At 44.8% G+C, this 26,970-nt stretch overlaps 3 protein-coding genes across 4 annotated transcripts in view; 2 read left to right on the forward strand and 1 right to left on the reverse strand.

The window, feature by feature from the left end:
- Positions 1 to 65: 65 nt before the first annotated feature.
- Positions 66 to 8,000, reverse strand: OGFOD1 (2-oxoglutarate and iron dependent oxygenase domain containing 1). Of its 2 annotated transcripts, XM_041459080.1 has the most exons (13): positions 7,820 to 8,000; positions 7,547 to 7,692; positions 7,404 to 7,450; positions 6,835 to 6,935; positions 6,330 to 6,446; positions 5,420 to 5,511; positions 4,254 to 4,379; positions 3,795 to 3,908; positions 3,395 to 3,474; positions 2,963 to 3,258; positions 1,943 to 2,065; positions 1,163 to 1,221; positions 66 to 613 (listed from the first exon to the last, which is right to left on the reverse strand). In XM_041459080.1, the coding sequence occupies exons 1-13, from the start codon at positions 7,968 to 7,970 to the stop codon at positions 452 to 454; spliced, it is 1,614 nt and encodes a 537-aa protein (XP_041315014.1). In that variant the 5' UTR covers positions 7,971 to 8,000; the 3' UTR covers positions 66 to 451. The 2 variants fall into 2 exon arrangements, with proteins under 2 accessions (XP_041315014.1, XP_041315015.1); XM_041459081.1 differs by lacking the exons at positions 66 to 613; positions 1,163 to 1,221 and adding an exon at positions 1,271 to 1,476.
- A 98-nt stretch (positions 8,001 to 8,098) lies between these two features.
- On the forward strand, positions 8,099 to 15,469 carry NUDT21 (nudix hydrolase 21). Its single transcript, XM_041459082.1, has 7 exons — positions 8,099 to 8,343; positions 10,503 to 10,703; positions 11,885 to 11,948; positions 12,608 to 12,697; positions 13,341 to 13,416; positions 13,812 to 13,926; positions 15,176 to 15,469. The coding sequence occupies exons 1-7, from the start codon at positions 8,228 to 8,230 to the stop codon at positions 15,195 to 15,197; spliced, it is 684 nt and encodes a 227-aa protein (XP_041315016.1). The 5' UTR covers positions 8,099 to 8,227; the 3' UTR covers positions 15,198 to 15,469.
- A 1,531-nt stretch (positions 15,470 to 17,000) lies between these two features.
- AMFR (autocrine motility factor receptor) overlaps positions 17,001 to 26,970 on the forward strand; it is a 28,189-nt gene continuing 18,219 nt past the window's right edge. Inside the window, exons 1-5 of the mRNA XM_041458673.1 lie at positions 17,001 to 17,391; positions 18,931 to 19,023; positions 20,704 to 20,868; positions 22,643 to 22,795; positions 26,018 to 26,058. Of these exons, the coding sequence (XP_041314607.1) occupies positions 17,170 to 17,391; positions 18,931 to 19,023; positions 20,704 to 20,868; positions 22,643 to 22,795; positions 26,018 to 26,058 (674 nt within the window). The 5' untranslated portion in view covers positions 17,001 to 17,169. The remainder of the gene's footprint in view (positions 17,392 to 18,930; positions 19,024 to 20,703; positions 20,869 to 22,642; positions 22,796 to 26,017; positions 26,059 to 26,970) is intronic.

Raw genomic sequence — 26,970 nt, forward strand, 5'->3', positions numbered from 1 at the left:
CAGGAACACAGTTAAGCCCCAGAAAATGTCTTGGGCATTTTCTAACAAAACTTGCCTGACCAGTGTATGAAACATTTAACTGACCCATTTCCTTTTTTTTTTTTAATAAAATCAGTCAGCAGCCTGGGGCAATGGACAGTTGTAATTCTCACCCTGATGGGTCAGAGATGCCACTGTGCTGCTCCCATGAGAGAACAGCTGGAAGGGTAACAGTTGTGTGACAACCTCACCCACAGAGCATTAAAAGCAGTTGAGAGTGTGTTACAATGGACCCAGGAGAAGACTGAATTCCCCTTTTTTGCAGTTAAAAAAACGACCTGCCCCTACATTATGCAGTGTGATGGAGTTGCATGAGCAAAGTTTGTCTGTGCTTAGGTCAGAGCTGGACATCTGGGTAGGAACCTGCCCACCACCCACCGCTGTTCTCTGTGACAGTGGGCACACTACACCATCACTCATAATAGACAAAGGAAAAATCCCAAAATCCTGTTCTGTTTGGATGCTTGTTCAGGCGTGTCAAGCTTCGATGGTTGATGTATTTCACAAACTTCATTGTTTCTTTGTCTCTATAAACTAAGGCCAAGCAGTTGTCCTCTGGATTCACTGTCAACAGCTAAAGGACATAAAGATAAGGAAGGAAATCAGTTCCACAAAAATAGCTTTGATAAAGTTCTTAAGAAAAAACTAAACGGTTTCAAAAGTTAGTTAGAACAAAGGGCTGGTGTTAGAAAATGAACTGTGACACTATTTTCGTTTTTATACCCTTTACCTGAAGCATTGTTATACATTAAAAGCTTCTGGACTTCTTACTAGTGTGACTGTTCAGCACTGTCCTAGTACTGATGCTGAATGGGACCCCAGTGAACAGCACTTCCCTGGACAAGGGCTATCCCTGCTACAGCCTTGTGTCCCTTCAAGGCAGGCTTCCCTAACAGCCCCGGGTGCAGGTGCTGAGGCACTCTCAGGGCCCAGGTCTCATGCTTTAGTAAACAGCAGTCTCTTGAAGCTGAGGCCAGAGCTTTGCCCGTGAGCAGTGACTGGGGCAAGGAGGCTCCAGTGTGTTACTGAACACCCTCAGCATCACACTGGCATTATGACAAAGGGTAATCTCTCCACCCTAAACAGTTTTATCTGATTTGCAGCTAGCAACTGAGGTCCTTACCTCTTCACCTTCACCTTTTGCAATGTAGGAAGTAAAGCCACCATATTCAGGATCCCAGTCTTAAAATAGAAAAGAAAGATTCTTAGAAACCTCAGTGCTGTCCAGGCTTCAAGCAGCCTTCTAGGAGATGCCATTTTTTCACCCCACTGCCCAAGGTTACTGGATACAGGGTAAGTATTTACCTCCTGCCAGTCTATTTGCTTTCTTCTGTTCAGAAACAACTTGAAGCAAATGTACTGGATTTGCCTTTTATGGTAGATGGGCTATTTCAAGTTTTTTGGTGCACTGCTCCTCACTTGTAGAACAGTTCTGCCCTAGCAGATATGCCAAAGGATTTCAGTCAGCTGTACATTCTGGCCTCATCTGGTCTAAAATGCTTGTGTTTACTTTTTTTTTTTTTTTTTACCACTATCTAACTAGCAATCAACCCAAAATGCCTAGGTATGCCTAAAGTAACTTTTGAAAACGCCATTTTTTAGCAGAGCAAAGGTCTGGGAGACTCAGCCTTTCCCTCTGTCCAAGCGCCACCTCCTGGCGCAAGCGGGAAAGGCCAGAGATGATTCCAAGGCCACAACCCCAAACCTTTGCATGAGGACTACTGAAAACAGGGTTTATGCCGAAGTGAGGACTAGGACAAAGTCTACAGACACCTTCAATGTAGGAGAAGGCAGGGAAATTTTGGCTGCTTTAGCACTGCTGAGAACTCAGAAGTCATTCCTTTATGCAAACCTTGTAAAAGGAGAGTCTGACATGTCTGACATCTCTATCTCATCCACTCACCTTCACAGCCACAGAAGAAGAGCAGGTCAAGAGCAAATTCTGTGGCTTGAGAGTCATGGACAAGAGTGTAGTGCCCGTGGGTCCAACGTCGCAGCTCCCCTGCACACACAGGGGTGCCCGAGCCTAGGAGAGGGCACAAACACCCAGGGGGAGCCATGAAGCCACAGCAGCTCAGCTCAAAGCGTGTGAGGAGCTCAGTGATCTCACACCACTGTGAAACTGTCTGCTGGCCCCAGTGGAAAAAGGGTAAAACCACATATCACATGTCAGTATCTCTCCTAGAGGTGACTCTAGGTTACGTACTTTGAACAATGTGTAGGAGTGGGACCAAGATTTGTTCCATACATCCTTTGCTCCTGGTAACTATTCTGGTGGGATTTTTTTCAGTAGGACTTGTTTTTTTATTACCTTTTACTCCAGTGTCCACTAACTTGTCTGACTTAGTGCAGGATGAGCATTTTCAAAAATTCTACCCTTAAACTTCAGAGCCGCTGGTTTTAAATAAACATCACCAATCAAAATCCAAAATTAATCTAATCTTTCATAGTTGTCACTGCTGACAACTAAATTCAACTAAGGTTGTTTAGGCTGACAGTGTTTTCTGAAAGGTTGAATCCTAGTTTTCAGTATCAGTTTTCTAATTCTAAAATTGTTTTACTTCTGACCTGCTCACCTTTCTCTTCTGGATTTATTATCTCATACAAGAATATACTTCATATGAAGCAGGGCTCTGTGGATGTAGAAACCATGTAACTATTGACAAAAGACTAACAGTCCCCCTCAAAAGTCCCACCCTTAGGATTTAGGTCTGTTCAAAATTGTATCTTTCAAATTAGTCATTGATTTACTCTAAATTCTTTTGCAATTGTCACTGATTTCAGATAAGCAGTCTAAAATGCTTCAAGTGCCACATTTGTGCTAGTGCTTTGTGCTGGTTGCAGTACAAGGTGAAACCCTAGTTCCCTGAAAATCACTGGGAATTTTGTTTGAATCCTTTGACACTGCTGCTGCTCTACTCACTGCTCTGCGCCTCGCCATCCTGTGCTTCAGGGGTGTTCTCAGGCTGGTGTGGCTGATGGGGATTGCCATTAGCTGGTTGTTCAGTCTCTTCCTGCTCAGTTTTGGGACTGCTGTGCCCACTGGTGTCTGCTGATTGTCCCTCCCCAGCATCTTCATCCTCATCAGAGGGAGCCAGGAAGTGCAGCTTTAGGCCAGTGAAGTTGGAAAGCAGTAAAAATAAGGCCTCAGAGCGCAGCAGCTGCAGGAATTTCTTCAGGGTGTCTGGGAGGCTGTCTTCCTCTGCTGCCTCATAGAGTCTGAAAGACAGCACATGTAACTCCTTGTGGGAGAGCCCACAAGGGCCATATCTAGATGGATAGCACTGACCAGTGCAGCCTCATGGCAGCTCCTGCTCAGCCTGATCACCAGGTGCAGCGTGCTGTCATTCCCCACCTTTTATTGGCTGGTCCTCGACTACTCCACTGGATCTCTTTGTTCTCCAATGCCTCACACAGTAGTTGGTATTTCTCTTTCTAGGACAAACAGATGCAGAAATGTTAACATTTAGCTCCCAAGAAAACAAGGTTGAAGACAAGTGTTTTATTTTTGCTGAGTCCCGATGCAGCAGTGTACAGGCAGTCAGAGGGGATCATTCCACAGAATCAGAGTGGCTGAGGTTGGAAAGGGGCTCTGGAGGTCACCTGGTCCATTTTCCTTTAGGTGTGAAACTTAGAAGGTGTTTTGTTTTAATGGATGTGCAAGCAAGCCCTTTCCCAGCCTTCGTTCCATGCGGTACCTGCCAGCCCTCTGACCAGTTCTGGCAGATCCCATCAAATTGAACCACCGGGCTCACCTTAAGAAAGTCTTTCAGGAGAATTTCTGATCGCTCCTCAAATTCCTCCTGGATTTGAGCTTGGGAGTCCAGGTCCAAATAAACTTGATTGATCCACTCATACAATATTTCATGCTGGAAGGGAAATGGGTTAGAAAACTGAATTTTCAGAAGCGAAGATTCCCCAATTCCCCCTTCCGAGCTGGCTACAGAGCTGGATTCCTACACACAAACACACTCTATTGCCTTATTTCGTTGCACTACAGGGTATCCACCACATTCTCTGAACTACTGTAGGTATGTAAAACATACAAAGATACATAAGAAAGAAACTGAATACAAATTTATCAACAGGAAATGAAAAGGAAAATGGGATAAAGATTAAAGCATCCCCAGTGCATTGATGCATTCCCTAACAGGTATTACAAGAAGAGGGCAGACACAGAAATGCAGATATGCAGATACAGGCTTGTTACTCACATCATAGGGGATGTGTGGGCTCCTGGCCAAGGGGGCTTCAATGTGCCGTGCAGGTCTGGGCACGGACGGGCCGTGGAACCAACCGCTCACTGACAGGCGGCACTTGTGCGACAGAACTTCCGACACCTGCAACAACGGGGCAGCGCGTCACACAGGGACCAGCTCTGCAGGGGCCAGGCTAACTCGTGACAGGAGATGGACTCTGCTCCAGAGAGCCCACTGCATGCACAGAAATGTCAGGACAGATTATCAGAGAGAGGCTTATTGTCCTGATATCCACTGCCGGTTTCCAGAATTCCAGTCTAAGCTTTTACTCCAAGCTCACAGAGAATCCATTCTCTCTCTCTTCCTCTGAGCTTTGAGTCATGGATTTGTAAGACAAAATTAAATCACTACCTGAAAACAATCAGGGCAGTGACCAAGTAGATGCTGCTCTTAGTTAACAACTGTAAGAGACAGATGACACAAAAATAGCTCCCTAAGTGGCCTAGATCAGGACATGCCCAATCTATATCACTGATCATCTTCCTTTCCAGCCTTCTGCTCTCTGGCCCTGTGTGATACAGTCCCTGGTACTCTCAGGTACACAGGAGTGTCAGATTTCAGTCAGGTGTTTGTGTCATGCAGATCCCCAAATTATTCATCCTGTTCCAGGGCCTTTTCCTGACAAGTGCCACAGAGTACTCCTTAACTGTACCAGCATTTCTGCTGCAGGCACTGCACCATGTCTGTGTCACTGGGGGGGTACAGCCAGATCTGCACAGTGCCCTTGCACTGTTGGCAAGGTGATGGATGGCCTGAGGAGCTCTTCTGCAGCAAAGTCATGACCACCATATCAAAAATGTGAGCTAGTTTAAAACAAGCCAACAAAAAGAAACAAGTGAGAGCTAAATTCACAGCAGTGGCTTGCCAGGATAGAAACACAAAATAGAAATAGAAATTTTTCTTTCCCAGGATGATGCAGCTACACTGATGGTTTAAATTTGGCTTTGTTGGTTCTTGTCCTCCTTCATGTCCTTGAAGCCCTCTCTTTAGCACATGGCACTTAGCACAAGTATCCACTACACCCACAATTCTTCTCCCTCCCCATCAGGACTGTAATAACACACAGAATAAATAACCACAACAATGAGGATTAAAAAAATTAACAAGATACAGCTCCTTGCCTGGTGGAAAGAGACTGGAGACACTTCAAAGAAAACCAGCGTGTTCCATGAAGGCACTAATGACTTGGTGATTTGCTGTGGCTGAAAGTGTTCTGAGGAAGAAAACATGCTGTGGTTAAGACATGAACTGGGATTTCTCTCTGACAACAAGATTCTGTGACTGGTGGGACACCTGGGTATAAGGCATGGAGCTTAGAGCAAGGGTGAGGAATCAGTGCACCTCTGCATGGAGACAGAGTTGGGGCTGTTCAGCTTGAGCAGGGAAGGTTCTGGGGCAACCTAAAGCCTCTTCCTGTGCCAAAAGGAGCTACCAAGAGTGCTGTAGAAGGAGTTGGGACATGGGCATGAAGACAAGGGCATGGAATAACAGAACAAGGGGGAAAAACTTCAAACAAAGGGTGTGTTTAGATTAGCTATTAGAAAGGAATCCTTTACTTTGAGCAGTGAGGTACTGGCACAGGTTGCCTAGAGAAACTATAGATGCCCCATCCTAGAAATGCTCAATGGGGTTTGCAGCATCCTGGTCTAGCAGATCATGTCCCTGCCTGTAGCAGGCGGGCTGAACAAGATGAGCTTTAAGATCCCTTCCAACCCCAACCATTCTGTGGTTCTGCTGCTGGAAAGGGAAGTTACTGTAATCAGTCTGGAGTTCCAAGCATATTTACTGGCATTGCTTCCATCTTGCCTCTACTCCTGACCCTTCCAAAAGTTTGTCTGCTGTTGCCTGTTAGCACAGTCTGCAAAGCCTGATACAGCCCATCCCAAGGGGCACACTTTACTTATACATCAACTTCTCTGAACAAAGGAGAAACTCTTTATCTCCCTTCTACTGTTTGAGGTGAGAATTGCTGCAAGGGGCACATGAGCTTCATCTTTTACATCCACCTGAGACTGGGCCTGGAGCTTTTACCGTCTGTGCTGTACAGATCCAGCGTTCCCCCATCGCTTTTCTCCCAGGGTGGGACGAGGTACAGGATGAAAGCGATTCTCCGACCTTCCAGTTCATCATCGTGGCACAGCAAGACATCTGCAATTACACACGGTTTGCTGCTGTAGCATCTTTCCAGCACATGCATGCTTCATTCCAACAACTGCTTCCCAGCTTTGTCCCCACAAGGATATGACAAGAAAAAACATGTTCTTTCCAAAAACTGCATTTTCACTCATCAGCATCACCAGCCTGAGATCTGCAAGGTTCACTTCTGTGGGACTGCACTGCAATTGACAGATCAGGCCATTCTGAAGGTACAGGCAGTTATACACCAGCAACAGTTTTATCATCATTTGTTCTTCATTTTCAGACACTGTTTTGCTCTAGGACCCTCTGGAACTAGAATAAAATTAGGTGTTCTATAGACATTTTGTTCCCTACACATGCACAGAAGCTTTAGGGAAATGATCACTTATAGACTGACCAGTATATTCATATTTAGCACAGGATATGTCAATAGTTGGCTCCAGCACTATCTGGGTCACATCAGAAAGCCACACTTGGAATTCTTCACACAGAGCATGCCTGAGAAGATAAGCACACAAGTAAGTGTCCTCCTGTGTTATCAAACATATCATCACAAACTAAACTAATTTATTGCCTTTCTGCCAACTGTTTAAACAGTTACAGGCGCTGTTGCTGTGAGTGACTGTGTTTCTGTAGAACCACACAGGTGCTGGCCAGGAAAACAGCCCAGTGCTCACAGCACTGCTGGCAATAACCAGCAGCAAGCATGCAACCAGTCGGAAGGTGCACCGGGAAGCGTTTCAGAGGTGACAGATGCAGGAGAGCTGACTACGGCTGAAAGCTGAACAGACTTCAGTGCCCATGACAAGCACAGAGCAGATTCAGCGCTCCAGGGCCGGTTTTTGGCCCGATTTTGGGGCAGAAGGCGGCCACGCTGCGGGCCCACCCCGCAATCGCCTTCCCTGTGGAGCCAGCACGGCTCTTCCCCACACCCTGAGCGGGCAGAGCCCCGAGCCCGCGCTTTACCTCAGGGCAGCGACGTGGGGCTCCGGGCTTGCCCCCAGCTCCTCGGACTGCGGCGGCCCATGGAAGAGAAGAAGGGACGGGGTTAGGGTGGCTCGGCTCGGCGCAGCTCGGCCCGGCCCAGCTCAGCTCGGCCCGGGGCCCACCTGCTGCAGCGACAGGAGGTCATTGCGCCGCCCGCGGAAGCCGAGACCCAGCAGTTCATCCCGCAGCGCCTCCGCGAAAGCTGGGCCCGCCAGAAAACCGGGAATGACACCGTACCGGAACGGGGCCGGCTCCAGCACCACCGCTTCTGCAAGGGAAAGGCCGTCGGTGAGAGGCGGGGAGCTGGGACACACCGTACCGTGCCGTGCTCCCCGTGGGCCCGGCCGGGCCGTACCGTGCCGGAGCCGCTCCCCGCGGGCCCGGCCGGGCCGTACCGTGCCGGAGCCGCTCCCCGCGAGCCCAGGCCGCCCCCGCGCGCTCCCGCAGCGCCGCGTCCCCGAGGGCCGCGCACAGCTCTGCGCGCGCCTCGCGCCTCCCGCGCTTCGCCGCCGCCGGCGCTGCCGCTCCGTGACGCTTGGTGGCCATGGTACCGTCCCGGCCGGACTACAACTCCCTGCGGTCCCCGCGCTTCTCCCGCGGCGGCCAATCGGCTCTTGCGGAGGCGGGACGATAAGCCGTTGACCAATGAGTGAGGAGAGGTGGGGCGGAGCGGAGCGGAGCGCCGTGGGTCCCGGCAGGCGGCGCGCGGCGCTGAGGGCTGGGCGGGTGTTAATGGCGGACGCCGCTGCCGCCGCCCAGAAGTGATTGACCGCTCCCGCCGCCTGTTCCCGCCGCTTCTCGCCATGTCCGTGGTGCCGCCCAACCGCTCGCAGACCGGCTGGCCCCGCGGGGTGAACCAGTTCGGGAACAAGTACATCCAGCAGACGAAGCCGCTCACGCTGGAAAGGACCATCAACCTGTGAGCGCCGCCTCGGGCCTGCCCGGCTCTGCCCCCTCCCGTCCCGCCCCGCGGGCGAGCTCGTCCCCACTCCCTCAGCAGGCTCGGCGGGGTTTTCCCTCAGTGCCTGCCGTGCGAGGTCCGGAGGGTCCCGGCCCTTCGGAGGGCTGGGGGCACAGCGGCAGAGCCCGAGTGCCGATGGGAGCTCGCCCCCTTCACAGGGGCTGCTGAGCCGCGCTGGGGGTACCGAGGGTACGGAGGGTGCCGAGGGCTTGCCGGCCTTGGTGGGAGTGTGGAGTATTCGGTGTAAGCGTTTTAGTGCTTAGAAACAGCGTCTGGCTCGGCAGGTGTGAACCCCAAGTGACACAGGAAAGGTTTAGGTGTGGTGAGCATCACAGCCATTTTCGTGCTCTCACAGGCATTCAGAAAGGCGGCAGAGGGATTTTTTTTGGCCTCGCTGGGATTTGGGCTGACCCTGGGCAGGCAGTAGGATGTGGCTGCATGTGCCTGGGGTTTGTGGATGGTCTGGTACAGGTGTTTGAGTTAAAATTCAGAGTGTTTCCTACCACAGAAAATCGTCACAGGTGCAAACTACTTACTAATAAGTATTGTATTTTTGTATTGTATAAGTATTGTAATAAGTATTGTATTTTTTTTTTATTAGAAGTCATATACTTTTGCTTCTTCCAGTGAATCTGGTGGATTTGGGATGTGTTCTTTGTTATGTGCTCTGTCAAGTTGCAAAACCCAGCAAATGTTAGCTGCAACGGTCAATATTCAATTTTAGCTATTAGTCACTGACACTTTTGTGGTTTTTTGATGTATCTGAGTTTATTCACATGACATGAAGTCATGTGAAAATTCAAATATGAACTTCAAAAACTGGAATATTTCTATCGGGTCTCTGAAGCAAAGACTCATCATGAAGCTGAGTTACCAGCAGCATTTTTTTTAAGTCAAGGCTGAGGGTTTTGATGTACAGACTAATGCACCACATTAGTATAGTATGGGTTAGCAATATAGGTTATTATTAAAGCCATTTGTGTATCTAAAAATGGAAATGAATGGAAAAAGAAATGTAGATGGTTTTAAACTATAAGTGAAAGTAGAGGAGCTTGTTAGTAAATGAACCTGTGGTTTGGAAGCTGGTTGTTTTGGCTCACTTGTCTTTGTGAGAAAAGTCTCTGACAATGGTAACTGGCTTGTTATTTTAACCACTGTAAAGCATGAGGAAAATTGGAGGAGGAGGGGGGCTGGAATTTGAGGGGGGAAGAATGTATGCTACTAAAGTTTGGCATGTTTGGGGAAAGAATCCATGCCAAGAAGCATTTCAAGGAAGACATCAGTCATTCATTCTGTTGTGTGCCACAAGTCAGTAAAGGCATGGTGATAACTCACCACTGCTCTGCCCAGAATCAAATCCTTCTCCCTTTTGACTTAGCTGGGTGATTCTCTCTTTCCTCCAGGTCTTCTGCCATCAGACTTCTCTGTTACCTAACACTCCCCTGTTGCCCTCTGTTGGACTGACCCATTTCTAGCCTAACCTTTCCTTTCTTTCTGTTTTCAGTCCCTCTTACCTGGAGAAATCGCCGAGTTTCCGCTGCACTGTCAGGGAGTGCAGGGGCCCAGCACCAGCCCAGCAGAGGGATCTGCTCACACTCTTGGTCCTACCCCAGGCTCCCAACCCTGTACTCAGAAACTCAGCAGTTCTCTTCTGTGATCCACATGTTTGATTTCCCACTTCAAAACAAAGCCACTTCTAACAGTTTAGTTCTCAGGCTCTCATAACATCTGCAGAAGAAAACCTGCAGTCCTGTGCAGTTCCCTTCCCAGCAGAGCCTTTTCTCCAGTCTCTTTTCCAGCTCCTTTCAGAGCATTTCCCTGCAGCGTGGAGATCAAAGAGGGTGGCTGTGGAATGACAGTTGGTTCTGTGCTTCTTTTCCTGTTTAGAGCCTGCACCAGGCTAGAGTGCAGCTCAACAGGACTGTCTGTGCTTGTGTGTTCCGTAGTGCAGATCTCCCTGGGACAGGGGTCTCATAAGCCACCAAATAAAGATTTTAGCCCTGGACTATGACTTACCCATCAACCAGTGAAGGGTCTGCCTCAGGCTAGATGCTGTGTCACGGGGATTTAAAGTTAGATTCCTTGTTATGCAGTAACATTTTTTCTCCTCCTTACAGGTATCCTCTGACAAATTACACGTTTGGCACAAAGGAGCCTCTGTATGAGAAGGACAGTTCCGTGGCAGCTCGATTTCAGCGCATGAGAGAAGAGTTTGACAAGATTGGCATGAGGCGGACAGTGGAAGGAGTTCTGATAGTGCATGAGCACAGGCTGCCCCACGTGCTGTTACTGCAGCTGGGTACAACTTTTTTCAAGCTGTAAGTGTCTGTTTCCTAAGTGTAACTTCAGTTTCTTGTCACAGACCACTAAACATGTGGGCTGGAGGTTAAACTGTGGCCAACTGCTCAATGTTTTGAATGGGATTCATTGCTTGTAAAACTTAGTCTGGAAAATATTTTTTGAATGGTGGTGTTTTAATCTAAAGTGTGTTTGACTCTGCTTGTGAGAGGGATGATTTGGTTTGGAACTGACTGGGAATCTTAGTTACAGTGCATCACTACAGTAAAATCTTGTTTAAAACTCATTATCAGCAGTTGGTGTGTTGTACGTGCATTGTGAAAGCTGTTGTGCTTCAATAGCTCATGCTATGCCCATAAAAATGGGCAGGTGGAGGCCAAGGACTAACCCCCTGTAAATGCAGAATGATACCTGTTTACAAACTAATGGCTCAGCTGGGATAGCAAGAAAGGCAGGCATCTAAATTTGAGAAAATTGCTTCAGTTCATCTCATAGTTATCACAGCCAGAGTGAAGTTTTAGTGATTGAAAATGGTTGTAGTGATGGTGGTGATTTTCTTTTTTAAACTAGATGGCCTCGACTTGTTTCAAGTTACCATGTTTGTGTTCTTGTTCTTCTGTTTTAACATTTTATATTTTTCTCAATTTTGTGTGTGTGTTAAGTCTAATTTTACATCTAGATTTGTTTTTGACATCTTGATTTGAAGCGCTGTTGCGGATAAACTAGACAAGACTGTAAATCACTTGCAAAATGCTATAATGATGAAAATGAATAATCTTGCATCATTTTTCCACATGAGTTTTATTTTCTGCTTTCTGTGTGCTTCAGTGAGTGCTGATTTTGTGATAAGAACAAATATAGGCAGCATTTACAGCCCTTCAGCTTCTGGTTATTATTGTTAAAACTTTACCCTATAAGGGTCCAAGTTATTATCATGTGTACTGTTATGGTTTGTCCTGCTGAACTTAAAGTATTTTATGCAGTGGTTATTTTTAAGGGACATAAATAGCCATTTTAGTTTCAGTTTTTGTGAAATCTATACTGTTGTCTTCAAATTCAGCAAAGCTAGTTCTGGAACTTCTGACTTAAGAGCCATAAGTGAATTTGTAACTCCCTGTCTGGAAGCACACTGGAACTTGCCTGTGAAGATTGGTAAATGCAATAAAATAACTTTGGCTTTCATCACTGATTATTTTAACAGACCTGGTGGTGAACTCAATCCAGGAGAAGATGAGGTAGAAGGGCTCAAACGCTTAATGACAGAGGTCTGTTTGCTTTCATTATGTTGCTGTAGCAGAATGTTGCATTATTTTAGAAATACCAGAATAAGCTAAAGCATTAGAGTAGTTTTCTTACCACTGTTGTTATTTTGTTGCTTTTGTGATGTTCTCAGGTAGTTAACAAATAAAGCAGTCAAGTTTTCATTTATCTGCATCATGAGTGTGGCTGACTCCTACCTGCTGCTCAAGTCCTGTGTTCATTTGCAGCTTTGCTTTCTGACTGGCTTCAGGCAAGTGAGTGTAGAGATGAGCAATAAAATATGTTGTGGAGGACAACTGATGGGGACTTGCCTTTGAGATAGTCCTGCCAATGCACCATTTTCTCCAAGTAGCTAAAGTAATTCTGCTAGATAATGTAACAATGCATTTCATTCTTCCCATTGGTCTGATAGGACTCAGTCCAGCTGAGTACAGCATAGATTTTGAAATCTTTCTAGAGTGCCCTTGTCCTACCAGGTGAGGCTTTTACTAAAAAATCTCACTTAGTGCAAAAATACTCTACAATTCTATTGAAAGCTGTCTCAGAGCAGTTATGAACTACATCAGACACATATTACAGCAAGTCTTTGTGCTTCCAGTATGTGTTGACTAAAACAATTTCCTTGAGGTAGTTTGAGGTCTGATTAGTACTGGATTTTTGATAGATACTGGGTCGTCAGGATGGTGTTCAGCAAGACTGGGTGATTGATGACTGCATTGGCAACTGGTGGAGACCAAACTTTGAACCTCCACAGGTGAGTACTTCTGTGGGCTTCCATCTCCTTTGTTCTGTCTGTACTTTTAGAAATCTTCAACCTTCCAGATGGGCTTCTTGAGTACCTGCTCCATGAGCAATTAGTTTTTCTGGGTTTTGTCTGTTTCATCTCCTTTCTATGATGGAAGGGAAACTACAGCCTTTTTTTAAAATGGAAACTCCCTTCTCACACCTGTCCTGATAGATGAGAAACCACTGGATGTAGTAGCTTCCAGTTCTGTGCTGAGACATATGTACTATTTAAATTCCTTTTGCAGCCACAATGGGGACTCTTGCACTGCTGCTTATGGAACAGATGCCCCAGTCTTACTACCGTGTTTTTAAGAGCTTTAATATTGAAAATCTTTGCTTAGTTTGTTTATATGCATTTCTGTTTTATTGGGTTATTTTAACTGTTTGTGACATTGGTGCCACTTCAGAGCCTGTCAATAGTTGTGACAGCAACAGCATTTCTTTCTTAAGCACTTTCTTATGAAAATGGTTTTTTTTATTTGTTGCCATGAAAGAACAATATATAACACACTGAAAGCTTGTACAGGACTTGATAATTTATAAAGTAGCACTTAAGATTACACAATATTTTCAAAGCTCTGTACAACTGTTTTTTACCGTTTTTCTTCTAGTACCCGTACATCCCAGCTCATATTACAAAGCCAAAAGAACACAAAAAGCTTTTTTTGGTCCAGCTTCAAGAAAAGGGTAAGTGTTTGTTTGCATCAAAGGGTTGTATTTGTAACAATGTTTGAATGCTTGCATTTCACTGAAGGAAAACAAAGTTGTGATTGTGTATGTTATGGTATGTTATACCAAGATGTGTATGCTGCAGTTGTTTATGGTTGATCACTAACAAAGTTAAATGCTGGTATTTGTTTTGAAGGTAAATGATCCTTTGAACATGAGTTCCTCGTAAATTTTCATTCCTGCTCCTGCATCAGTCTGTTTACAGGATGTGAATCCCATATTTAATTAGAAAAGGAATAAACCTGCTTGAGTGCTCCATGTAGTGAACTTGTTTTGAGGTCTGTGGGGGATGATGATACCTTGGCTGAATGTGTGCTGGTTTTTCTGATTCATCAACATGTATTTGTTTTTAGCTTTGTTTGCAGTCCCCAAAAATTACAAGCTGGTTGCTGCACCATTGTTCGAGCTCTATGACAATGCACCAGGATATGGACCTATTATTTCCAGCCTTCCTCAACTCTTGAGCAGGTATGTTGTATTTGTATAATGGTTGGGAACACATTTGCTGTGGGACACCAGAGCAAGGCAAGGCTACAGAGACCAACTCGAAAAGGTGACATCTATCCCAAAGATTCTGCTTCAGATGAGCTGGATGGACACTTTCGAGGCACTGATCACAACTGGCTAGCACCAAAGCCCTACCTAGCAGTTGTAGCTAAGGAAGATATGGAAGACAGTGAGGATGAGGCTGTGCACAGACTGAGGAACAGCTTCTTGTAGCTGTTGGGGACAGCTGGAGAGTTAAAGCCAGGATGTAAGTTTGAGGCACTGAGGTATGCATGTTATCACAGCTTTATGCTGGTTAAATGTGGTGGGTTTTTTACACTCTCTAGCAGAGTTAATGAAGTGTAGCATCTTTATGACACAAATATCTGTAGTCACAGCTGTATTTTTTTCCTTTCTGTTGCAATGTATACATGCTTTGACTTTCTCACCTGGAAATGACTTGTGGCTCATCTCTCCAGAGCTCACTAGTCCCACTGGTCTCTTCCTTGAGAGAATGTTCAGGCATGCCAGGAGTCCCACAGCCTGCCAGCTCTTCCTCAGGAAAGCAGTTCTGTCACCTACTTACACTGCAAAAAGTATGTTAGCAGAATGTTAGCACTGGTGTTGCCCATCATATTCTTGTTTCCTGCTGAGTATTTTTCTCTCTAGCCCAAATTTTGGCTTCCCCTCCTTTAAGACAGCAGGTACTTCCTCTTGAGTACCAGCAAAACACTGTCTGTTATGCAGGTTGGGTAGTGATGCAACAGACACATCCAAAGGCTGGGCATCTGGAAGCTGAGATGGATGCTTGCTTCCACACTTATTTATGAAACTTAGCTGGGAAAAATTCTCTCTTCACTATGTCTGTATGTTCTCCTTGGAACACGTCAAGTTGGCCTAGCAGCAGAAATGCTGCAAAAGAGTTGCTGATGGAGGAATGTAACTCTCACTGTGATTTGTGTATCTATGAACCTGTTTTAGGACATGAAATGTTATTAATTAGTTCTTCTGCAACCATAAGAGACAGTTGTGCAATGCTATTGTAGGATTGGCTGTTAAAAATTATGTATATACTGCTATACTGTAAAGCTGTCTTATTAAAAAAGGTACTTTTGTCCTGTCAGGTGGAGGCTTATCCAGAGCAGAAACAAAACATTTGCTTATTCATTCAAAAATTTACTTAAAAAAAAGAATGAAGACTCCTCACTTGGTATAATCCTTTTAATTTTAGGTTCAACTTTATTTACAACTGAATTCCTATGTACCTGAAGATTCCAGTAGAAGAAGCCGTCTCTGTGAGCACAGCTTTGAACTGTAGAGAAACGAATATGTGTGACACAAGGATTTTTTTAAGTCATTCTGTTCCTGAAGGCCACTATAAACATTCTATGGTATGAACACAGAAGTGAATCTCAGCTGTTTAGCTAGAGAGATGGCAATGGGCTACCAGTGTTATAATCCCTTTTCATTGTAATACTCACCAATTTTTTGTTTTGTACAACATTAAACAATATGGTTAAGATTCTGTTTGTCTTGGGTTTGGTTTGGTTTTTGTTGTTGTTTTGTTTAGTTGTGGGGTTTTTAGTTTGTTTTTTTTTATTTATTTTTTTTCCTTCTCTTTATTAGTTGTTTTATTTTTCCTTATTGTCTCTTACTTTTAGATACATATTTTAAACTTTATTACTTTTCTTCAGGAATACAGGTGATCTTGGAATGAGGAGGAGCTAAGCCATTCAGGGCCCATTCAGATGCTGTGATCTTTATCCCTGAGCAGGGAATATCCCTAGGATCAGGGAGAAATGAAATGGCTTAAGTGGGTTCAGTCTTGTTTTGAGTCTTAATTAACTTGGAGACCAGAAGTGCTTTTTTGAGGGAGAATGAGTACTTAAAGGCAAATGTAGTCTTTATCTTTTTTACCAGAACGGATCTCTTTGTAAAGGGCCTGGAAGAGATTTAGCATGTATCTGTTCCTTCAGTGCCCCCTTAAGACAGTAAGAACCCAAAAAATTCTGTTGGATTGGTCTGAGATACAGTTAAAACAGGGAAAGTGAAGTTAATTTTGTATATTTTTCCTTAGCTATGGGACAGAATTAGAGTCATGCTGAAACACTTAGCCACTACCACATGCAAGTGGTTCCATGTTATGCTCTCCTGTGCTGTCTCATCCTGCAAGGGATACCCACACTCTTGCTTTTTTCTGACATTTCAATTTCTTGTAGGCAGTAAATATCAATCTTTCTAATTCTGGGGTTTTTACATGCTTGGCTAAACGTAAAGTCCAGTTGGACGTGACATTTCCCATTGCTTTTAGTTTTCCATTTTGCTTAATGAGTCTTTAGAAGATTTGTTTCCAAGTTCTGCCTCGGATCAGAAGATGCACTGTCGCTTGTGCACTGTCCTCTTATGAAGGCATGGTTGGAGAGTGCTAGCTGCCAAGAGAACTGAATCTTGCCAAAGTGCTTGGCTGTGCTGCCATCTGCACTGGGAAGCAATGTACAGAACAATCCTGACAGCTTGGTGCTTTGGTCAAATTGAAGCTGTGCAGTATGGCAAATGTACTGCAAAATGCTGGGAAAGGTAGTGCAAGGGCTGTTCACTTTGGTCCTATGGATGGAAGGCCCAGACAGATGGTGAGTAGAATGTATGGTTTCTTAGCTGCCAGCAAGGGGAAATAAAGCTAGCAGGGGAGTGGAAAACACAACCCTTTCTACCCGTGGAAGTAAGGAAGGGCAGATGGAAGGCTGGAAGTCAGGTGCTGCAAGAACAAGGAGCAGAGTGCAGCTTTTGAGCCCTGGCACTTAAAATCACCTCTCACCTAACTCCACGGTAGTTGGTGAGACTAATTCTTGTTCCGGGCTGTCTGTGGAAGGGCGCTGCTCCTGCAGTCTCTACGCGCTCTCCTCTGCCACCCTGCCTGTAGGTTTGGGGGCTCCCGAAGGCCCTTCTAATTCCCCCACGCGCGGCTCCGGCGGTGCGGCCGCTGTCCCGGGCGCGGGGGGGTGCGGGGCAGGGCCGGGCCGGTGGAAGCGCCGCCCCGGCCGTGACTCAGCGCGCGGGGTGACGGGCGGACGCGGCGCCCGGAGCCGGGGCGGGGGGGGTTCGGGCCCCGTCTCTTTCCTTTCTCCAGCGGGGGCGGCTCGCCCGGCCCCGGGGAGGGGCGGCGGGGCGGGCGTTAAGCCGGGGGTGCGCGCGGAGCCGGGGCCGGGCGGTGGCGAGGGCTCCGCGATGCCGCTGCTGTTCCTGGAGCGCTTCCCCTGGCCCAGCCTCCGCACCTACACGGCGCTCAGCGCCCTGGCGCTGCTGGGCGCCGGCCTCAGCGCCTACCGCGCTCTCAGCCAGGCGCCCGGCGGGGCGGCGGGCACCGAGCCGGCCGAGCCTCAGCGCTGCGCCGGCCCACGGGCCCTGGACGTCGCCTACTACCTGCTCTCCGACAGCCTCTGCGTCTGGGTGAGCCCGGGGCGGCGGCGGGGCCTGCGGGCCCGCGGCCTGCGGGGCTGGCATCGGGATCGGCCTCTGCCGGCACCTCCCCGCGGCCGGGGGGAGGTGGGCGGGTCCGGGGGGTGTTTCGTTATTGTTGTTTGAAAACTGCTCGCGGAATAAAGAGGGGGCTCGCCTGGGTTTCCCCTGCCCGCCCCGGGCCGCCTCCGCCGCCGCTTCCCCTCCTGCCTGTCCGGGGCGGTGGGGCAGCGTTAGAGCCGAGCGCCCGGAGTTCAGCCCGCCGCTTGTGCTTCTCTCCCCGAGCGCCCCCCGCTCTCCTGCCCGGGGGCTTTGGGAGAAGCTGTTGGGAGCGTTTGCCGCGGACCCAAGCGCTTGCTGGGCTTAAGCTTCGCCAAGCACTGCCCGATCTGTTCTGCCAAAAATCTGAGTAAGGGGCTGTCCGGTATTCGAGCCCAAGCCTTGCTGCCTATATTTATTTATTTTTTTAAATAACACTGAAAGTCTTGTGAGAGGAAACATTCTCACCATTTAAGGAAGAAAAAAAAAGAAAATAATTTTCTGTGCCTTTTAAAACCCAAACCTCAAAATGGTTTATGAATTTTGGCTCACTGATTTGTAGTTGAAATAAAGGCTCAACGAGGGGATATTGGATACGTTGCTGAGCTGTTGCTGTTGAACTTTTGATCTGTCTGTCACTCAAAGGTGGCAGTAGTTGGACATCTGCTTCACAACATACTTGCTTGACTGAGGTGCTGTTTTTTAATATACCAAACATATTCATCCTGTTGAAACCCAGTCTCACAGCCTTAAGAATCCTGGAAAGGTTAAGCCCTTTGGAAATAACAGGGCGAAGCTCCTTCATCATCTACATTTTAGTGTCCTGCTTAGGTCAAAAGTTAATTACAAGTGCCTTTGCCAAATGTGAGATAGCAGTTTTCCCAGGCCCGTGTCTTCTGCTTCTTGCTACTTTGCTGTAAAGAAGTTTCCCAAGAAAGCCTCATGTAGAGTTTTTACTGAAGAGGTGTGTGCTATTCAGCATGTTTTGCGGCAACCTCTGAATCCTTTTACTGTAACAACAGATTCAAACTGGATTTTTCTCATGTGCCATATGTTAAACAAAATGAGCATCTTGGTGATTTTTAAGTTTTGTCTTCATGTTCTTTTATATAGAACTTTATAGAAATTTAATAATCTGCAAAATGAGCATCTTGGTGATTTTTAAGTTTTGTCCTCATGTTCTTTTATGAAATTTAGTAATCTATATGAAATAATTTTTTGTGAAGAGGTAGAGCAGTTTGTTTGCTGTACTGTCTTTTGTTTGCTGTATCAAGCTGACTGTGTTAGTATTTCTAGAAAAAAAAAGGCTAAGACTTATCAGCTACTTCATGTGTCTTGGAAGAGGCCAGGCTTAAATTTCATTGAAAGAAAAGGCAACTAATACTGTTCCGTGAACAATGGCAGGTTTTGTTAGACTCGTTCATTTCCCTTCTCTCCCTTCTTCTAAAGAGGGCAAAAGTATTTGTCACTGACTGCTTTATTTCTTTCCAGGTATTAGTGAACACTGCCTGCTGTTTTCTGATGCTGGTTGCTAAGCTAATCCAGTATATGGTGTTTGGTCCCCTTCGTGTCAGTGAGAGGCAGGTGAGACAGCAAACAAGGAAACTGTGAAACATGACAAATGGTGTGCTTTTCTATATGGAATTGCTGAAACTGCACAAGAAAAATAAATTTTGCAATATATGTCTTGCCATTTGGTTAGCTAGTATATCCACAGCCACGAGCTTCTGGTTTGTTTTGACAGGAATTTTTCCTATTGTATTTTATAAGCCCACAGTCAACTTGAAAAGCCTGTGTCTTTACTGAACTCTGTTAGATTTCTTACAAGCATGCCTCACTCCAAAACACTTGTAACGTGTTCTTCTCTATCCTGCCTGCACCTGGCAGCATTTCTCCATTGCGTTTTGTAGTTGTCAGCACTGGCAGTTTTGAGTTCCCTCTTCTTTTGTACCTTGACTGCTGGAGAAGTGCTTTCCATCCTCATACACTGAGCAGATGGATTTTCAGCCTGCAGGTTTAAGAGGGAGTAGGCAAGAAAATCCTCAGAGAAAGGAGGTGAGCAGGACAGAAAACTCTCAGGCTGTTTAGTCCTTCTCCTGTCTATGTGAGAATGTTTGTAAAAATTCAGCAAAGGAGCTATGAAAACCCAGAGTTTTTAAAACAGGATCCTGCAGATGGTGAAAGCAGCAGCAGGACCTTGAATAGTATCTTTATATATTTTTTTTAAAAAGTAAGGCAAATGCATAAGTTCCTTGTGTAAATGCAGGAGCAGTGGTTTGGAGTGTGTTCACATATTAAAAAAAAAGGTCTGTAAAAAGAGTTCTTTAGGAGAAATCAGGCCATGATGATTTTTGACATGCAGAACTGAGGCACACAAAGCCTCATTAACAACTGTGGATCTCTCAAAGCCTATTGTATTTGTAATTCATACCTCGTAGAGGCTCTGAGTGGTGTGTTAAAACCAAGGCACTATCAAACTGCAGTGGACCAGATTGTCTGTCCAGTCCATGTTCACTATAAGGATGTGGAATTTTAACTGGTGATGGTTTCCAGGATGTTCTCTACCCTCTTAAAAACTGAAATGAAAAGCAGTAGCAATGTGGATCCATTTGTGTTTGGACAGTGGGAGTTTGCCTCAGTTGTCATGTAAAGGAAAGCTGCTTATTAATACTGTCGAGCCCAAAACAGCAGCATCATTAAGGAATTCAGAGCCTGTCTTAACTGAACTCCTGGTGATTTCATCGTGTACTTTAACAAAACATTTTGTTTCATAAATTTCTTAATCCCCTCCAAGCTGGCTTGCTGTCTGCTGCTTGAGAACATCATATTATTTCTTTCATACTTTGTGTGTGTGGGAATGGTTTTATTTTCATTGCTCATCCATCTCATTCTCCACTGTAGGCATTGTGATTCTTAAGAACAGACTTCATAATCTTTTCTTAATCATCTGTACTTTTTGGCAGGTTTTTGGAAGCCAGGTGCTAGGCAGTTTGGGCATCCTGAATAACTAACTGTGGCAGCTCTTCCAGCAGAGAGGACTGTGTGTTTGCAGCCTGGTAGCTGAGTTGCTTGGGCATGAAGAATCAGACAGAGATCAGACAGAGATCACTTCCTTTGTGCTGAGCACTGTTTTAGGAATATAGCAGGAAACTGCATTGTGTGCTGTGTAGCACAGTTATGCTGCCATGGTACAAGAAACTAGATAGACAGTAAGGTCTACTGGTATTCTTAATATGTTTCTTACTTGAGTCTCTTCCATTGCAGCATCTGAAGGATAAATTCTGGAATTTCATTTTCTACAAGTTTATCTTCATTTTTGGTGTGCTGAATGTTCAGACAGTGGAAGAAGTAGTGATGTGGTGCCTCTGGTTCTCTGGACTTGTGTTTCTCCATCTGATGGTTCAACTCTGCAAGGATCGCTTTGAATATGTAAGTTTTGATTAAGGGCTGTCTTTTGGGGCATGCAAATTCTGTTTCTGGCTCAGGCACTGGCTCAGATAAGGTACAAACAGATCATTTGGACCTTTTCCACACCCTGTGGTACTGAACATGTGCATGTCCCATTAGCTTCAAATACTTGCTTTAAAGTACAATGTCAATCTTACTCCTTCAGTTTTCCCAAGAGACAAATGGAGCTGAAGATACTTATTTTCTGTAATAAATTGCTCCTTATATGTGCCCTGTAATTACTATTACATAACTGGATGAGATGGCTTCATAGCTCTCCTTAGTAAAGACATTTTAACAACAGAGCATCCCTTAGACAGGTGCCCTTTAGGATTGGCCTGTGGAGCCTGTTTCTGCAGATTCTGTGCTCAGGTTCCACACTTACTTAGATATACTGAATTTTGACTGCCAGTGTCTTTACAATATACTGTGCAACTTTCTCTGTAAGCTACATTCCACTTTCTGTTAATACCAGGAATAAATTAGGTAGAGATGCAGAAATTGAAGGCTAGGCAAGAAAGAAGAAACTGTAATTTAAACAGTAAATCTTGGCCTTTAAATTGTAATGGGCCTGCATTTTCCCAGGCTCCTCTCTCCTGGCACAGAAGTTTGACCTGAATTGAATCCATGAATCTTTTTTTGGTAGATCTGGGCTTTGCAGATTTTTTATTTTTTTTAATAATATCCTGTAAGGTCTGCTAATTCACAGGTAGCTAAGCACTTAAATTTGAAACTGAGTTGGTTAGGGTTAGGAAAATTAAGACAGCAGTGAGCAAGGCAGTCTCTGGTATTCTTAGTGTTGTTCAGAAAGCTGTGAAAGAATACAGGTCACGTGGGAAGAAATCCTTATTATATTGTTTTTGCATTCAAAGCATGCATAGTTGTTTTTTGCTTGGACAGATGATATTTATATGATTTGTCTTGTGAAGACTGGGCATGTGGAACTGAACCAGATACAAAGAAGTAAGAAAGAACCTATTTAAAAACAAAACATGGGAATCAACTTTGTAAATCAGATCAGAGTGAAGCTTTGGGCAACTCCTTTACTTGTCCTGGTCTTTCTCATCCTGCCCTGGAAAAAAGAGGATGGACCAACATCTGCTTGGGTTGCCTTTGATTTAGACAGACCAGGTGTAGCCCTCTGTTAAGGTAGTTTAGAGATTTAGCACATTTTGCATGCTGTTGAGTGAGACAACTGTTTTTCAGCAGAGTCTGTTCAGCAGTCTCTAGCTGCAGTTTAAATGGTTTTTTGGGTAGACATCTCTTCCAGAAGAAATTGACAGTGGAAGAACTATGGGATGGAAGACCAAGCTGGACAAATTCAGATCAGCTGTTTGGTGAAAAACTGGCAAAATGTAGCTTGAAAACTGTGTGTTAGGTTAGGTGTCTTTGTAAAATGCATGTTAATCCTAAGCAGATGCTGTGGAATTTGGTGCAGAAACTACTGTGTCTATGGTTTTCTTGCACAGGTGATTTAAACAGCTCAAATAATCATAGTAATTGTAAATAAAAAAAATAGTAACCGATTGTTAAAATGTGACTGTAAATGGCAGTAACATGAATGAGGCTTTGGGATAGTGTGTGGGTTTAGCTTTATTCTTCATAATTTATTACTGCATTGCATTGTGAAATTGGTTTTATGCTGGAAAGCAAAAGATTTTCCTGAATGAGGTCTTGTTTGGTGAGGTGACAATGGAAGGCAGGGTGGATGAAGTACTCATTTAAACTGTCATGTATTTATGTATTTGTGTTGCAGCTTTCCTTTTCTCCTACGACACCCATGAGCAGCCACGTCAGAGTGCTGGCCCTGCTCATAGCCATGCTCCTGTCCTGCTGTGGATTAGCAGTTGTCTGTGGAGTTGTTGGCTACACCCATGGCATGCACACATTGGCTTTCATGGCAGCAGAGGTGAGACTTTCCTCATGTGTGTTGTGGTTTCTGCTTTGCCTTTGGGGTATCCTGGTACACAATGGGTTTGCTTTTAATTCCCATAAGAAAGAAACCTTGATGACACAAACCAATCCTCCCCTGTTTTCCAGAAGTTGCCAGATTGGCATGCTCTCTCTCTTTAGCCTTTAACCCTGAAAAAAATCTGAATCTGAAGAAGAGAATGAGAGGGTAGACCTGTAAGGTGATCCTGAAATCAAATGACAACTTATGTAAAAAGTAATGATTGCGCTTCATGAGCATTGCAAGAAGGGTCGGTGAAACAGCACCTGAGAGATGGAGAGTGTGTATGAAAGTGTAATGTGCACTTCAGCCTCTTTCTTTGAGGTTGTATTTTCTGTTTCATTTCTCCCCAAAAGGAGTGAGACATCCTTTCCTTAAGGCATACTCATGGCATTTGCTTATGTTTGTGTAACGAGTTATGTCTCAGCTGAGATGAGCAAAGCATTTTTGTGCACTCCTGAACACTTTGCACTGTGGACTAAACAGTATGTTTGTGGAGTGAGCATCAGTATGTTTTTGATATTGTGGTGGGTCGTTGCACTCTGCCTGAGGAAGTGATAATCTTTAACAAAGGAGAGGAATCCAATCCAAGTATGTTGTGTTAGCACATCGTTAGTTCAGATAACAAATAACATGTACAATTTATTTTTCTTCTCCTGTCTTGAATTCATACTTGGAGTTAGGGAGCAGGAAGGAAAACAACTGATAATAGGAGAATATGATGCTTGTCACACCACAGTTCAGTTATCAATACGTTGTTTTATTTTCCATGAATATGAGAATGTGCAAGACCAGATTTGTAATTAAATAGTGGAAGGGTATTGGAAGATTTAACAGTGTCTCTGAAAGGTGGGGTCTCTTTGGTGTCATGTCTCTTATCTGGGCTTGGCAGAAGGATTATCAGCACTGCACCAGTTTAACCAGTGGGTTAATCAGGGAGTGTTGTGGTGCCTGTTGCCTCCTCAGAGCTGTGCTGTGTGGTAGTGTGAGTGTTTGGGGTTGCAGGATGGGGCCCAGTTGTTCATTCCAGTGGAGCTGTTCTGTGTGCTGATTAACGAAGGAGTGGCTCAGTCAGTGGAAGTGTGGGGTATCCAGCCAAACCCTGGATTCCCTGCTGTGCTGCTGGTGGGCAGCCAGGAAGTTTGTGGGGAATGCAGAAATAAGGGTCTCCTAGCTTTGCTTGCAGCCACTGGTGTTTGAGAACTTTCCTGATCTGAGGGCTGTACAAACCCATTGTGTTTGATAGTCCCAGATGTACTCTGGAAAGTTGTATGATCATTCATTGAACTTGTTTGTATGTCAATCTCTGTAATATCCAAAGGCAACAAATTCCAAATTTCCTTGGCCTTGTGTACATGAAAGATATCCCCTCTGAGTTGTTCTGAATCTTGTGTTTGATAATCACAGGATGATTTGGGTTGGAAGGGATCTTAAAGATCATCTAGTTCCAGCCCCCCTGCCATGGGCAGGGAATAATGTTTAATCTTTTTCATAGAATTTGTGATTTTATCATCCTTTTGCCTGTTCCTTTGCTGCCTTTCCTTCTAAGCAAAAAAAAATCTAGTCTGTTTAATCTTTTCTCATAGGATATTATATAATATCTTGCCATTTTTGAACATTTTAAATATTCCCTGTATGGATTGGGTAACCATGAGTAATTTCCTTGATTTTAATACCCAGAACTTATGTGAGTGAAATAAAATATTTAGGTTTCTTTCTGTAAAAGTACTGGCAGTGACACCTTATAGCAGTCTTCAAGCTCTTAGTAAAAAACAATAAATCTTTGAGACTGAAATGTTTTTCTGGTGGTGGCTTGTGTGATGCTCCTCGAGAGGGACCCTGCCAAGTGTATTCCATTAGTGTGAATGAATTACATTAAGTTGCATTAAGCTATTAATCTCTCTTCTGCAAACATTGATTTATCTCAGGGTTTTCAATAAAGCAATATAGATGTTTTTCTTGTGTTTTAGGTAACTTCCCCTTGTTCTCTATTGCTTGTCAGCATTTTTTTTTTTTTTTTGCTGCAGAAGGTAGATGTGAAATGTGCAAATGCCCAGAGAAAGAAGAGTAGGGACTTGTCTGTCTTTTTGAGTAAACATTAATCTATTTTGCCTTAATATATAGTGTTCAATAATTATGGTATAGCACGCAGTGTCCAGTCTGTTTATCTTTGCACATTTTATTTTAAAGCCAGCTAGTAAACAGTTGGCAGATATGTTGGGCATTGCAAAGGGTTAAATATGCATAGAAGCACTTTACGAATGCTTTTTACAGATGGAAAAATTATTCAAACTAACTGGCTTATTGCTACTTGGGGAAGTTAGTGGTTTTGATAGTTCTTTTGTCCTGTTTATAGTACTTATGCTGAAGGCATGCCATCAGACCAGTTTCACAGAAGTGGTTTCAGTTGCTCATTGTAAATCCCCTGCATCTCAGTGTCACTTGGCCCCTGCTAACTACAGGCTGGTGTGGGCAGTCTCTGGGGGAAGCATGTCTGGTGTTTTTCACTGTGAGGGTGGAATGAAGAAATGGAGCACTGTGGGCTCTGTAACATTGATGGGTTACAGAGAGGGGATGGGGCCATCGTCTCTTAGATGATAAGAGCTCATGGAAACGTAGTGAACCTTTTTTGGTGACTTGTCTTTACACTTCTGATCTTACACTTTCTGATATACTCAGGTTTTTTTCTCTGTACTTAGCCTGGAAACATTAGTATGATTGAAGAGAGAAGTTATTTTAGCAGCATTTACATCTCACCAAAGGGGGGGAATGATTTGAAATTATCTTCTTCAAATTTCTGTTGTTATTCAGTTCTTCCAGTTGTTTTTTTTAAAGAAGTGGGATAGGAGAGATAGTTGGTGGGATTGTGGTCTCAACACTTGCTGAGTGACAATACCTCTTGTGTAGTTGGGAAAAAATGACACTTAACAACAGCAACACTAGTGACTGCTTTAAAAGCATGCTGTCTTTGGGAACAATTTATTTCATACTTATTTGTAAGCTTCATGGTTGTCTCAGGTATATTGTGCACACAGTCACCTATAGTGACCATTGGTTCACAGGACTTGTTAAGCTGCAATAAATGAATTTTGTGTTTTAGCTCTTGAGCTCCTGCATGTGAACCACTGTCCCTGACAGAATATTGTTAATATGTATGGTTTTTTTCTTCCTCTTTTGCAGTCTCTGCTGGTGACAGTCAGAACTGCTCATGTGATTTTACGGTAAGTTCTGTAAGTTATGTTTTACAGGATGTGTGTTCAGGGTGGTAGTGCATATAGCATGTTTATGTAAGAGGTGTATGTGATTACCTCATTGAATTGCAAATGCATGTTTGGAGATTGAGAGCTGCCCTAAGGAGACACTTGGGGGTGTTGGTAGATGAGAAGCTTGACATGGCCCAGTAATGTGTGCTTGCAGCCCAGAAAGCTCAACCACATCCTGGTGTGCATCCCCACAGTGTGGGCAGCAGTCCAGGCAGGGGATTCTGCCCCTCTGCTCTGTTCTGCTGAGACTCCACCTGGAGTGCTGCATCCACCTCTGGGGCTCCCGACATGAGAAGGATGTGGACCTGCTGGAGCGAGTCTAGAAGAGTCCTTAGAGATTTTCAGAGGCATGGAGCACCTGCTGTGGAGACAGGCTGAGAGAGCTGGGGTTGTTCAGCCTGGAGCAGAGAAGGCTCTGGTGAAACCTCAGAGCCCCATCCAGTATCTAAAGGGACACCAAGAGAGCTGGAGAGGGACTTTGGACAAGGGCATGGCATGAGGGAATGACTTCAAACTGACAGAAGACAAGGTTAGATTAGATACTAGGAAAAAAAATTCTTGCCTGTGACATTGGTCACAGGGAATGCCCCCTCCTGGAAGTGGTCATGGCCTGAGTGCATGAGGCCGCCAAAGAGATTGGAAAGAGATGATCTTCAAGATCCCTTCAAACCCAACCTGTTGCAGAATTCTATGAGATGAGCAAAGGTGGTTAGCTTTAGCCTGTGCTGTTTTTAAGCACAAGTTCTGCAATTAACTTTTTTTTGTTTTATTTGAGTGATGTGTGTGTCTTATCCTGAAGCCTTTATTAGAATAAAAGATTGTACTGGTGTTTAAGTAGTTACAGGAACGCTTCTTTTAAAGCCAGCTAGT

Source organism: Pyrgilauda ruficollis, unplaced genomic scaffold, assembly GCF_017590135.1.
Source record: "Pyrgilauda ruficollis isolate IOZ18807 unplaced genomic scaffold, ASM1759013v1 scaffold13, whole genome shotgun sequence".
NCBI classification, from domain to species: domain Eukaryota; kingdom Metazoa; phylum Chordata; class Aves; order Passeriformes; family Passeridae; genus Pyrgilauda; species Pyrgilauda ruficollis.